Source organism: Rhinopithecus roxellana, chromosome 3 (genome assembly GCF_007565055.1).
Source record: "Rhinopithecus roxellana isolate Shanxi Qingling chromosome 3, ASM756505v1, whole genome shotgun sequence".
Classification (NCBI taxonomy): domain Eukaryota; kingdom Metazoa; phylum Chordata; class Mammalia; order Primates; family Cercopithecidae; genus Rhinopithecus; species Rhinopithecus roxellana.
In genome coordinates, this window is record NC_044551.1 from 151,607,327 (window position 1) to 151,620,803 (window position 13,477).

The 13,477-nt window shown below is 48.8% G+C and overlaps 1 protein-coding gene across 1 annotated transcript in view; it reads left to right on the forward strand.

The window, feature by feature from the left end:
* The window catches only part of CATSPER3 (cation channel sperm associated 3), a 45,536-nt gene extending 32,450 nt beyond the window's left edge, over nucleotides 1-13,086 (forward strand). Inside the window, exons 4-8 of the mRNA XM_030927631.1 lie at nucleotides 9,272-9,454; nucleotides 10,153-10,293; nucleotides 10,683-10,802; nucleotides 11,737-11,894; nucleotides 12,901-13,086. Coding sequence (XP_030783491.1) covers nucleotides 9,272-9,454; nucleotides 10,153-10,293; nucleotides 10,683-10,802; nucleotides 11,737-11,894; nucleotides 12,901-13,003 — 705 coding nt within the window. The 3' untranslated portion in view covers nucleotides 13,004-13,086. The remainder of the gene's footprint in view (nucleotides 1-9,271; nucleotides 9,455-10,152; nucleotides 10,294-10,682; nucleotides 10,803-11,736; nucleotides 11,895-12,900) is intronic.
* Nucleotides 13,087-13,477: the final 391 nt, after the last annotated feature.

Genomic DNA, 13,477 nt, shown 5'->3' on the forward strand with positions numbered 1-13,477 from the left:
TTTCTAGTTCGTGATCCTTGAGGAATCGCCATATTGTCTTCCACAATGGTTGAACTAGTTTACACTCCTACCAGCAGTGTAAAAGTGTTCCTATTTCTCCACATCCTCTCCAGCACCTGTTGTTTCCTGACTTTTTAATGATTGCCATTCTAACTGGTGTGAAATGGTATCTCATTGTGGTTTTGATTTGCATTTCTCTGATGGCCAGTGATGAGCATTTTTTCATGTGTCTGTTGGCTGCATGAATGTCTTCTTTTGAGAAGTGTCTGTTCATATCCTTCACCCCCTTTTTGATGGGGTTGTTTGATTTTTTTCTTGTAAATTTGTTTGAGTTCTTTGTAGATTCTGGATATTAACCTTTTGTCAAATGCGTAGATTGGAAAAATTTTCTCCCATTCTGTAGGTTGCTTGTTCACTCTGATGGTAGTTTCTTTTGATGTGCAGAAGCTCTTTAGTTTAATTAGATCCCATTTGTCAATTTTGGCTTTTGTTGCAGTTATTTTGGTGTTTTAGACATGAAGTCCTTGCCCATGCCCATGTCCTGAATGGTATTGCCTAGGTTTTCTTCCAGGGTTTTTATGGTTTTAGGTGCAACATTTAAGTCTTTAATCCATCTTGAATTAATTTTTGTATAAGGTTTAAGGAAGGGATCCAGTTTCAGCTTTCTACATATGGCTAGCCAGTTTTCCCAGCACTATTTATTGAATAGGGAATCCTTTCCCCATTTCTTGCTTTTGTCAGGTTTGTCAAAGATCAAATGGTTGTAGTTGTGTGGTATTATTTCTGAGGGCTCTATTCTGTTCCGTTGGTCTATATCTCTATTTTGGTACCAGTACCATGCTGTTTTGGTTACTGTAGCCTTGTAGTATAGTTTGAAGTCAGGTAGCATGATGCCTCCAGCTTTGTTGTTTTTGCTTAGGATTGTCTTGGCAATGCGGGCTCTTTTTTGGTTCCATATGAACTTTAAAGTAGTTTTTTCCAATTCTGCAAGGAAAGTCATTCGTAGCTTAATGGGGATGGCATTGAATCTATAAATTACCTTGGGCAGTATGGCCATTTGCACAATATTGGTTCTTCCTATCCATGAGCATGGAACATTCTTCCATTTGTTTGTGTCCTCTTTTATTTTGTTGAGCAGTGGTTTTTAGTTCTCCTTGAAGAGGTCCTTCACATCCTTTGTAAGTTGGATTCCTAGGTATTTTATTCTCTTTGAAGCAATTGTGAATGGGAGTTCACTCATGATTTGGTTGTCTGTTTGTCTGTTACTGGCGTATAGGAATGTTTGTGATTTTTGCACATTGATTTTGTATCCTGAGACTTTGCTGAAGTTGCTTATCAGCTTAAGGAGATTTTGGGCTGAGACAATGGGGTTTTCTAAATATACAATCATGTCATCTTCAAACAGGGACAATTTGACTTCCTCTTTTCCTAATTGAATACCCTTTATTTCTTTCTCCTGCCTGATTGCCCTGGCCAGAACTTCCAACACTATGTTGAATAGGAGTGGTGAGAGAGGGCATCCCTGTCTTGTGCCAGTTTTCAAAGGGAATGCTTCCAATTTTTGCCCATTCAGTATGATATTGGCTGTGGGTTTGTCATAAATAGCTCTTATTATTTTGAGATACATCCCATCAATACCTAATTTATTGAGAGTTTTTAGCATGAAGGGCTATTGAATTTAGTTGAAGGCCTTTTCTGCATCTATTGAGATAATCTTGTGGTTTTTGTCTTTGGTTCTGTTTATATGATGGATTACATTTACTGATTTGCATGTGTTGAACCAGCCTTGCATCCCAGGGATGAAGCCCACGTGATCATGGTGGATAAGCTGTTTGATGTGCTCTGGATTCGGTTTGCCAGTATTTTATTGAGGATTTTTGCATCAATGTTCATCAGGGATATTGGTCTAAAATTCTCTTTTTTTGTTGTATCTCTGCCTGGCTTTGGTTCAGGATGATGCTGGCCTCATAAAATGAGTTAGGGAGAATTCCCTCTTTTTCTATTGGTTGGAATAGTTTCAGAAGGAATGGTACCAGCTCCTCCTCATACCTCTGGTAGAATTCGGCTATGAATCCATCTGGTCTTGACCTTTTTTTGGTTGGTAGGCTATTAATTATTGCCTCAATTTCAGAGCCTGTTATTGGTCTATTCAGGGATTCATCTTCTTCCTGGTTTAGTCTTGGGAAGGTGTATGTGTCCAGGAATTTATCCATTTCTTCTAGATTTTCTAGTTTATTTGCGTAGAGGTGTTTATAGTATTCTCTGATGGTAGTTTGTATTTCTCTGGGATTGGTGGTGATAACCCCTTTATCATTTTTTATTGCATCTATTTGATACTTCTCTCTTTTCTTCTTTATTAGTCTTGCTAGCAGTCTATCAATTTTGTTGATCTTTTCAAAAAACCAGCTCCTGGTTTCATTGATTTTTTGAAAGGCTTTTTTGTGTCTCTATCTCCTTCAGTTCTGCTCTGATCTTAGTTATTTCTTGCCTTCTGCTAGCATTTGAATGTGTTTGCTCTTGCTTCTCTAGTTCTTTTAATTGTGATGTTAGGGTGTCAATTTTAGATCTTTCCTGCTTTCTCTTGTGGGCATTTAGAGCTATAAAGTTCCCTCTACACACTGCTTTAAATGTGTCCCAGAGATTATGGTATGTTGTATCTTTGTTCTCATTGGTTTCAAAGAACATCTTTATTTCTGCCTTCATTTCGTTATGTACCCAGTAGTCATTCAGGAGCAGGTTGTTCGGTTTCCATGTAGTTGAGTGGTTTCGAGTGAGTTTCTTAATCCTGAGTTCTAGTTTGATTGCACTGTGGTCTGAGAGACATTTTGTTATAATTTCTGTTCTTTTACATTTGCTGAGGAGTGCTTTACTTCCAACTATGTGGTCAATTTTGGAATAAGTGCAATGTGGTCCTGAGAAGAATGTATATTCTGTTGATTTGGGGTGCAAAGTTCTGTAGATGTCTATTAGGTCTGCTTCATGCAGAGCTGAGTTCAATTCCTGGATATCCTTGTTAACTTTCTGTCTTGTGGATCTGTCTAATGTTGACAGTGGAGTGTTAAAGTCTCCCATTATTATTGTGTGGGAGTCTAAGTCTCTTTGTAGGTCTCTAAGGACTTGCTTTATGAATCTGGGTGCTTGTATTGGGTGCATATATATTTAGGATAGTTAACTCTTCTTGTTGAGTTGATCCCGTTACCATTATGTAATGGCCTTCTTTATCTCTTTTGATCTTTATTGGTTTAAAGTCTGTTTTATCAGAGACTAGGATTGCAACCCCTGCTTTTTTTTTGTTTTCCATTTGCTTGGTAGATATTCCTCCATCCCTCTATTTTGAGCCTATGTGTGTCTCTGCATGTGAGATGGGTCTCCTGAATACAGCACACTAATGGGTCTTGACTCTTTATCCAATTTGCCAGTCTGTATCTTTTAATTGGAGCATTTAGCCCATTACATTTAAGGTTTATATTGTTATATGTGAATTTGATCCTGTCATTACGATGTTAGCTGGTTATTTTGCTTGTTAGTTGATGCAGTTTCTTCCTAGCATCAGTGGTCTTTACAATTTGGCATGTTTTTGCAGTGGCTAGTGCCAGTTGTTCCTTTCCATGTTTAGTGCTTCCTTCAGGAGCTCTTGTAAAGCAGGCCTGATGGTGACAAAATCTCTCAGTATTTGCTTGTCTGTAAAGGATTTTATTTCTCCTTCACTTATGAAGCTTAGTTTGGCTGGATATGAAATTCTGGGTTGAAAATTCTTTTCTTTAAGAATGTTGAATATTGGCCCCCACTCTGTTCGGGCTTGTAGAATTTCTGCCGAGAGATCCGCTGTTAGTCTGATGGGCTTCCCTTTGTGGATAACCCGACCTTTCTCTCTGGCTGCCCTTAAGATTTTTTCCTTCATTTCAACTTTGGTGAATCTGACAATTATGTGTCTTGGAGTTGCTCTTCTTGAGGAGTATCTTTGTGCTGTTCTCTGTATTTCCTGAATTTGAATGTTGGCCTGCCTTGCTAGGTTGGGGAAGTTCTCCTGGATAATATCCTGGAGTGTTTTCCAACTTGGTTACATTCTCCCCGTCACTTTCAGGTACACCCATCAGACGTAGATTTGGTCTTTTCACATAGTCCCATATTTCTTGGAGGTTTGTTCGTTTTATTTTTTTTTTTATCTAGACTTCTCTTCTCACTTCATTTCATTCATTTGATCTTCAATCACTGATACCCTTTCTTCCAGTTGATCAAATCAGCTACTGAAGCTTGTGCATGCTTCACATAGTTCTTGTGCCTGGTTTTCAGCTTCTTCAGGTCATTTAAGGACTTCTCTACACTGGTTATTCTAGTTAACTATTCGTCTAATCTTTTTTCAAGGTTTTTAGCTTCTTTGTGATGGGTTTGAACATCCTTCTTTAGCTCGGAGAATTATGATCATCTGAAAACTTCTTCTCTCAATTCGTCAAAGTCATTCTCCATCCTTTGGAGGAGAAGAGGTGCTCTGATTTTTAGAATTTTCAGCTTTTCTGCTCTGGTTTCTCCCCATCTTTGTGGTTTTATCTACCTTTGGTCTTTGATGATGGTGATATACAGATGGGGTTTTGGCTTTCTGTTTGTTAGTTTTCCTTCTAACAGTCAGGACCTTCAGCTGCAGGTCTGTTGGAGTTTGCTGGAGGTCCACTCCAGACCCTGTTTGCCTGGATATCACCAGCGGAGACTGCAGAATAGCAAATATTGCAGAACAGCAAATGTTGCAGCCTGATTGTTTCTCTAGAAGCTTCATCTCAGAGGGGCACCCGCCATGTGAGGTGTCTGTCGGCCCCTACTGGGAGGTGCCTCCCAGTTAGGCTACTTGGGGGTCAGGGACCCACTTGAGGAGGCAGTCTGTCCCTTAGATCTCAAACTCCTTGCTGGGAGAACCACTACTCTCTTCAAAACTGTCAGACAGGGACATTTAAGTCTGCAGAATTTTCTGCTGCCTTTTGTTCAGCTATTCTCTGCCCCCAGAGATGGAGTCTACAGAGGCAGGCAGGCGTCCTTGAGCTGCAGTGGACTCCACCCAGTTTACCTACTCAAACCTCAGCAGTGGTGGGTGCCCCTCCCCCAGCCTCGCTGCCACCTTGGAGTTCGATCTCAGACTGCTGTGCTAGCAATGAGTGAGGCTCAGTGGGTGTGGGACCCTCTGAGCCACTCATGGGATGTAATCTCCTGGTGTGCCATTTGGTAAGACCATTGGAAAAGTACAGTATTAGGGTGAGAGTGACCCGATTTTCCAGGTGCTCTCTGTGACAACTTCCCTTGGCTAGGAAAGGGAATTCCCTGACCCCTGTGCTTCCCGGGTGAGATGATGCCTCCCCCTGCTTTGGCTCTTGTTCAGTGGCCTGCACCCATTGTCCTGCATCCACTGTCTGACAAGCCCCAGTGAGATGAACCTGGTACCTCAGTTGGAAACGCAGAAATCACCCGTCTTCTGCATCACTCACACTGGGAGCTATAGACTGGAGCTTTTCCTATTTGGCCATCATCTCCTCCAGTATTTCATCTCTTGGTAAAGAGGGGTCCCCCACCCGCATTCAGTTGCCAAGTCATAAATTTGACTGTCTACTTAGACTCCTCTCTCAAGCTTTGTTGTGTGACCTCCTCGGTGGTTATTGACTTGTCCACATCTCTTCATCCCTGTCACCATCAGCCTTACCTGGATTCCTGCAATGGCATCCCACGCTACTGGGAGCCCTGGAACAGAAATGTCGCAGCAGGGTGGGGAGGATCTTGAAAGTGCACATCCAATTGCAGCACCCTAGGTTTCAAGCCTGAAGGTGGCTCCCCATTTTTCAGGCTACAGACAGACCTTGCAGTGTGTCCTAGAAGGAAGGGAGTATGTAAGGTGCTGGGCACTGGAGTCAGCAGGGACAAGAGGAAGGAAGGCGGAGGGGAAAGAAGACTGGAGGCCCGAGATGTTCATGGTCAGGTGGGCACCCCAGAGCAAGGGCGGGATCTGGCAGTGGGAAGTGTGATCTGGTTTTTCCAGGTGTTGGGCACCAAGGGAGCAGGGGCCAGGAGTGGCACCAGGGTCACTAGAGAGGGAAGCCCAGGGGTAAAGAGCCCTGGCATCTTCCATAAAGATGTGGAAGGCCCCCAGGCTGACAGCAGGGTTGGCTGGAGAAGGAGGTACTGAATTTGGAGGCAGAGATTTTAAGACATGAGGGAGAGGGGGAAGCTGGAAGGTTGGCCCTGCCCAAAAGCTGGGACTGTGCCTGTGAAAACAGAGGGTCCCAGGATAAGGCAGATGGTGGCCCCCTGGATCTGAGGGCTATTAGGAATAGGCAGCCTTCTTGGAGAGGGGAGCTGGTTTGTGATGTCCTCTGCTGATAGAGGACTTTCAGGTGAGGCCAGGAGAGGAGGGAAGCAGAAAGGACTGGTGGCAGGGAGGGCTTCCATCTTGGAAGAAAGGGGCAGGGGCAGTGACTAGACTGGCACCTCAAGGCTGTGGACACTGGCTGCTGGCTCAGTGCACCTGTCTTTGCTGTGTTGTGGCAGAGGCTCCTGCTAGCCAAGGGCTGTATCCCAGAGCAAGCTGGCCTGCTTGGGGACTGCTCAGCCTTTTGCCCTTGTAGGCATGCACAGAGACCCTGGGCATGCAGAGGCAACAGGCACACACGCATGCACCCCAGGTTTGGCCTCATGGGTTTTCTGTCATTAAGCAGGGCCTTGCATCCTAGAGTGATTCCCTGGGGATCACCAACCACCCTGAGCTGTGGCTGTCCTGTAGCCTTGGGATGTCATAGGACCTCAGAGCCCCAGAGACACAGAAGTGACCCTGGATAACATGCCCTCTGAATGTTGGCTGGCCTGCTGGCCAGGGGGAGCTGGACCTGCCCATGGTTGGCACTTGCACCTCTGAGCTAATTTGTATTAATTCAAGTCTAAAGGAGCCCTTAAATAAAGGGCTACAATCTCAGAGCCCAGAGATGACACTCTGGCACCTTCTTGGCTCCTGACCCCTGATTGATTAAAATGACACGCTGCCTTCTACCTCATGACAATAAACCTGCACCATGAGGAAATGTTGTTTTGCACAGAGATGCGCAAATGTTCATCTGCGTTTCAGCCTGGAAACAACCTTCAGATGCTGGGCTGTGGTGTGAGCATTAGTTCCCCTTCCTCCCTGCCTCCTCCTCCTGGGGCCGGATCATCTTCCACACATCCAAGGGGCTGTGTAGGAGTGCTCCCTCCAAGCACTGGGCCTGGGTACCTGCCTTGCCTGGAGCTCGTTTCCACATCTAGAATGCCCCAGGGCTGTGGCTTGATCCAGAGCCCAGGAGAGCTGAACTGGGTACAGGGAATTGCCCCCCGCAAAAGGATTTGGGAATTCAAAATCACACATCCAATGGGGGCCACACCATGGGCCTCAAAAGCTTAGGACTTCCTCAGGAGGGAGCTACTGGCCTAAGGGGAACTGGGCAACCCATTTTTAGGACTGGATTTGCGTACCTTTCTGGACTGTGCTCTAGAGGGCCTGCGTGGATTGTGCTTAAAGAACTTGGCCAAATCCAGCTGTCATGGGTCCTATATGGAGCTCCCAGGACAGCGTGTCTGTTCCTCCACTGCTGCTCTAAAGGTTGCTCAGCTTGGACCTCAGGTGGCACCAGCTTGTGGGCTGGCCTGGAGGTGGGAGGCCCAGCCAGGCCTCCCCGCAACCCTTCTGCACAGGCTTTGGGTTCTACCACCCAGTGTTCCTCCCTTCCCACTAAAAACCTGATCTGCAGACCACATCTCATCACAGCTTTTCTTATGAGGATTTACTGCTTTCGTCTTAGTCCTTGGGAAAGAAGTTCTGCCTCTGTTTAGTGGGGAGGAAGGCATTAAGAAAAAAAAAATCTCGGCCGGGCGCAGTGGCTCACACCTGTAATGCCAGCACTTTGGGAGGCCAAGGCGGGTGGATCACAAGGTCAGGACATCGAGACCATCCTGGCTAACACGTGAAACCCCGACTCCACTAAAAATACAAAAAAAAAAAAAAAAAAAATTGCCAGGCGTGGTGGCGGGCGCCTGTAGTCCCAGCTACTCAGGAGGCTGAGGCAGGAGAATGGCATGAACCCGGGAGGCAGAGCTTGCAGTGAGCCAAGATCACGCCGCTGCACTCCAGCCTGGGCGACAGAGCGAGACTCTGTCTCAAAAAACAAACAAACAAACAAAAATCTCAGCTCTTTTGCAATTAATCCAAAAACACTTACTTTCTTTTCCCAGGGAGAGATGGGAGGCATCTGGGGTGCATTCACCCCTGCAGGTAGCGCCAAACTGTTCTGCATGCAGGGCAGCCCAGGGCTCTTGGACTGTCTCTCTGTTTCCCAGGTTACCCCAAACTGTCCAAACTGTACTGCCTTGTTTCTTAGCTCTAAGGACCTCCTTTCCTAGTACTAAGCCAGTAAACAGTCTCTGTGCTCAGGGTCATTAGTGGTTGAAGGTGGTGGCATGGGGCAAAGGCCTTGAGAGTTGGTCACAGCTCTGCCATTGTGTTGGAGTGTGACCCTGGCCAAGACAGTTTGCTTCTTTGAGCCTGTGACCGCTCATTTTGAAATGGGAAGAATGATAACACCTACCTACCTTGAGGTTATGTCTGTGAAACGTCTAGGTAGGTGAACATGCATTGAGTGCCTACTGCATGCAAGACTCCAGAGCAAGAAGAATGAATAAGGAGTCATACGTGGTGCTCCCAGAAATGGGCAATGTAGTGGGGAGATAAGACAAATGCACATGTCATATGGGGCAAGACTGAGGTTACAAGACAGGGACCTACGTGTGAAGATGGGGCCGACAAGGACCAGGGAGCCACATTCCTCTTGGCCCTCTGTATACTCACTCCCAGGGTCGTTCCCCTGCTCCTCCTGGGCCTGGGGCAGAAAGCATTCAGGGCTGGTCCTCAGCTGAGAAGCAGGAGCAGGATGCCCTGAGATGACCACACAGTCAGGTTGGGGTTCAAGTGGAGTGGTCACCTCAGACCTGAGAGAATTGACTGAGAGTGGATGTCAGACATTGGTGAAGCACTGTTAAATGGATCCAGCCCTCAATCTGGGCACAGTTCTGATTCACTTCATTAATTCATTAGTTTATCCAACCAACCAACCAACCCACCCACCCACCCACCCTTATTGAGCATCTGCCTTGTGCCAGGCATGGCACCAGTTGCTGGGGATAGCTGTGAATTGGGCAGAATGGACCTCTGTCCCTGGAGCCCACCCAGCCCAGCGGCACCCTCACCTACCACAGTGTCCCTGCCTTGCAGACGCTGATCATTGCTGTGGGACAGACAGTCTACACTGTGGCCTCTGTGCTCCTCCTGCTCTTCCTCCTCATGTACATCTTTGCTATCTTGGGCTTCTGCCTGTTTGGATCTGCAGACAAGGGTGACCATGATAACTGGGGGAACCTGGCTGCGGCTTTCTTCACCCTCTTCAGCTTGGCCACGGTACTGTGTTTGGGAACAGTGGTGAGGGCAGGGGCCTTGGGAAGGGACAGCCTAGGTGGTGTGAGTGTGTGGACATGTGGGGCCTCACATGGGGCTTTCCTCATGTCCAGGTACTCAGTGGGGCCCAGGGAAGCTGGGGTCTGTTCCCCATCACAAGCCAGCACCCTGCACAGGGCTCCATCACTCTAGGCCCGTGATTCCTTAGAGTGCTTCTACATGTCTCACAGGGTCATCAAACTTTGCAGAGTTCTCAAATAATAATTCATTTGGATTCAGTTTAATTTATAAATGAAACCCATGTCACATAGCCTTTTGGGGAACCGGCTGTCACAAATCCACCTAGAAGAAGCATGTAAAACCCAAATCTAGAAATCTAGATTCTGCTGGACTCTGGAAAGAGTGGGGTCTTTTCAAAGGTGGGCCTGGCAGAGAGGCAGTGTCTTTCTGGGAGGGTTGGGAGGCCTTGAGAAAAGAGACCTCAAGGCATGTTGGTCAGTAGCATCCCCAGCCAGGTGTGCTCTGCATTCCCAGGCCATCACGTATGTGCTGGAGCCAGTGGACTGAGAGGTGTTGAGGGGATGACGTGGAAGCAGAGCCACCCTCCTCCTCAGTGGGCCTGGCACTCCCCTAGTGTAGATGAAAAGGAGGCCTGTGCCACTGGGCCTGGGCCCTCAGCATACTCTGCCCTGCCTGAGCAGGTTGATGGCTGGACAGACCTGCAGAAGCAGTTGGACAATCGGGAATTTGCTTTGAGCCGGGCATTCACCATCATCTTCATCTTGCTCGCCTCTTTCATCTTCCTCAACATGTTCGTGGGTGTGATGATCATGCACACAGAGGTGAGGCCCCGCCTGTGAGGATCGGAGGTCAGGGCAGGTGTGGCACGTGGAGCTGTAGGGCAAGTCTCCAGGGAGGACCCGGAGCTGTGTAGCTGTTTCTTCCCAATGAAGTGGCATAGAGGAGGCCAGATGGGCCTGTACCTCACCCGGCCCAACTCTCCTCCCTGAGCCAGTGCATTTGCCTTGCCTGCTGCTGGTGGTCAACAGGACGGTGGGGCCTAGGAAGCCTCTGCAGCTGCAGTTGGCAGCTTGAGTGGGGGCTGGCACTGTGTGGGGAAAAGTGCTCCTGCTGAGGGCCTGAGCAGTGGTGCAAGGCTGAGGAAGAGGAAAGACTGGGTCTGGGCATGTAGCAAGAGCCTGTAGTTGACCTCCATTGTCTGACTCTCGAGGACTCCATCAAAAAGTTTGAGCGAGAGCGGATGTTGGAGCGGCAGGTGACGCTCATGGGAGAGAAGCAGGTGATTCTGCAGCGGCAGCAGGAGGAGATCAGCAGGCTGATGCATATACAGGTGAGTGGCCCCCACAGGCAGGTGGACAGATGGGTGGATGGATCATCAGGCTGATGGGATGGCGAGGAGGAGGGACCGTGGTACCTGTGTAGAGAGCAGGTGGCCTCAGGCACCTGCAACCTTAGGTAAGACAGCCACGTTCCTCCCATGTTTTATAGAATCAGCCTTTACTGTTGGCATTTTTGTGTTTCTCTGGACCTCTCAGAGTGTTGAGTGCTGTGATTATAATGTCTCCCTCTGTTGTGGGCAGAACTATACTGCATGTTGGTCAGTAGTATCCCCAGCCAGGTGTGCTCTGCATTCCCAGGCCATCACGTATGTGCTGGAGCCAGGCAGTCTGTGCTGAGGCTTCTTCCTGAGGGCTCACTGGGTGCCAGGCAGCCATGGCCCCAGGCCACTGAGTGGACGAGGATGCGGAGGCTCTGATAGAGTGCTAGACAACCTTGGTTCTCTCAAGTTCCTTAAACCAGAACAAGAATGAGCAAACCAGACAGGAGATTTTCTGTCAAGCATGATGCAACCATGAGGGACCAGGGTGAATTTTCCCTCTGAGCCTGAGTGCTCTGAGCCTCCCATGCTGAACCTCGGGTGCTCTGCTAGGCCTCCCTCCCTTTTTGGGTGCATCCCTCCTTGGCCTCTTCTCTGGGGTGGAGACATGTGCCTGTCTTCACCGTGCCCAAGGTTTGCCCAGGGTTGGGAGAGGCTGCGCTGAGCCTCAGCTGGACTTCATGTGCTGCCTGTCCTCAATGGTGACTGCCTCACCCAGGAGTCCAGGTTCAGAAGGGTCAGGATGAAGTTGTGATCAGGCTGAAGCTTCTTTCCAGGACCAGGGTGAGGCCGCTGCCTGGTGCCCATCCTGGAGGTTCTCCATGCCTCTGTGCAGCTCCACTGTCACCTTCTCATCACTGCTCTCTCATTATGCTTTCCTCTCTAGAAAAATGCTGACTGCAAAAGTTTCAGTGAGCTGGTGGAGAACTTTAAGAAGACCTTGCACCACACTGACCCCATGGTCTTGGATGATTTTGGCACTAGCCTACCCTTCATTGATATCTACTTTTCCACTCTGGACTATCAGGACACAACTGTCCGCAAGTCAGTTCCAGCCCTAGCCTTCCCTGGTCACTGGGGCTTCCTCGAGGTCGGGCTATGTCAGGTGCCCTGGGAGGTGAGGGGGATGATGACTGAAGTGCTGATGGGCAGTGGGTGGGTGGAACATGGCTTTCTTGGGGGTACAGCATTCCATGTATACACAGGGGCTGGGCTGCTGTGTGGACAGGCTGTGGCTTGGGGGAATCTGCCCCTCCTGCCCCTCCCCAACCCACCTTGACTTGCATGTAAATGCCAGCTCCTTAAAGTCTCCAGGCCTCTTCTCACTAACCCCTTTCCAGAGTGCAGAGGAAAGACCACCAGGTAGTCTCAGCTTCTGGCCTGGTTGTGCCACTACCTTCCTGTGTGGCCTTGGACAATTCTCTGCCCCTTTCCCATCTGTCACATGAGGGGCTGCTGGGCTGATTCAATGAAAACAGTGTATGTGAAGCTCTGAACCTGGCCTGGCCCAGGGCTTGTGCTCAGTGTGAGTCAGCTGGGATTATGAGCAGCCATTACTGAGCAGGAAGGATGTAAAAACCTGGTTGATGGCTGGACAGGTTGTAGGCATCAGGAGCTATGGTGGGCTGTGGGCACTAGGGAGCTACAGTGGGCTCTTCAGCGAGGACAGATATAATTAGCTTGGCTTCTCAGTGAAAGCCTCTTGGAGGGCTTTAGAGATGGGAGAAACCAAAAAGGAAGGAGTTGTTGGGGAATGCCCACTTTTGGCCCAATAGGGGGTCAGTCACTGTCTGGGCAACTCCACACAGTTACTTCTCTCAGGACCTAAGAATTTATTTCCAACCTGACACATGAAGTAAAATCCCTTGCTCCAGGGGACCCCAGGCAGACTGGCAGATCCAGGATTCCAACCCAGCCTGATCTGGCCTGAAGTCCCTGCTCTTCTTTGACCCTATACCTGTGCAGGTGCAAATGTGTGGTCAGTGGGGCTAGGGGGTCCTGGAGCCTGCCCCTGACCTCAGATCTCATCTCCTCCTGCTCCATTTTGCAGGCTTCAAGAGCTGTACTATGAGATCGTGCATGTGCTGGGCCTAATGCTGGAAGACTTGCCCCAAGAGAAGCCCCAGTCCTTGGAAAAGGTGGATGAGAAGTAGCTGGGCATGGGGACACCCATGTGCTGAGAGCCTTGCAGACTATGACAGGTGCCTATTAAACACAGGCTTTCTGAGTTGTCCTCCAGAGTTGCTGTGATTATGGCATTTCCCCACCTTTGAGATTGGGCCTGGATAGGTGCTCATGAAGTGTGATTCCCCAGAGCCAATCTCCCATCCCCCACCACAGGACATGCAGACCTAGGGAATGGGGAGCAGGAGGCTCAAGGCTTGTCCTGGCCAGAGGCCACATCCAGGGCCTGTGCTGGCTCTAGGCTCCCTGGACCTAGCAGCAAGGACCTGGGGAAGCTGCCTGAGGACCACAGACCAAGACGACCTCCAGCCACCCTCCAAAGCACATGGCCCCCTTGAGCTGGTGTGGCCCTGCTGATCTGGGTGCGGGTGTTCTCATACTGACAGAGTCACATCTCCCTCTGTGGACCCACTGCTGCAGAGACCCCTCTTTGGAAGGCTACT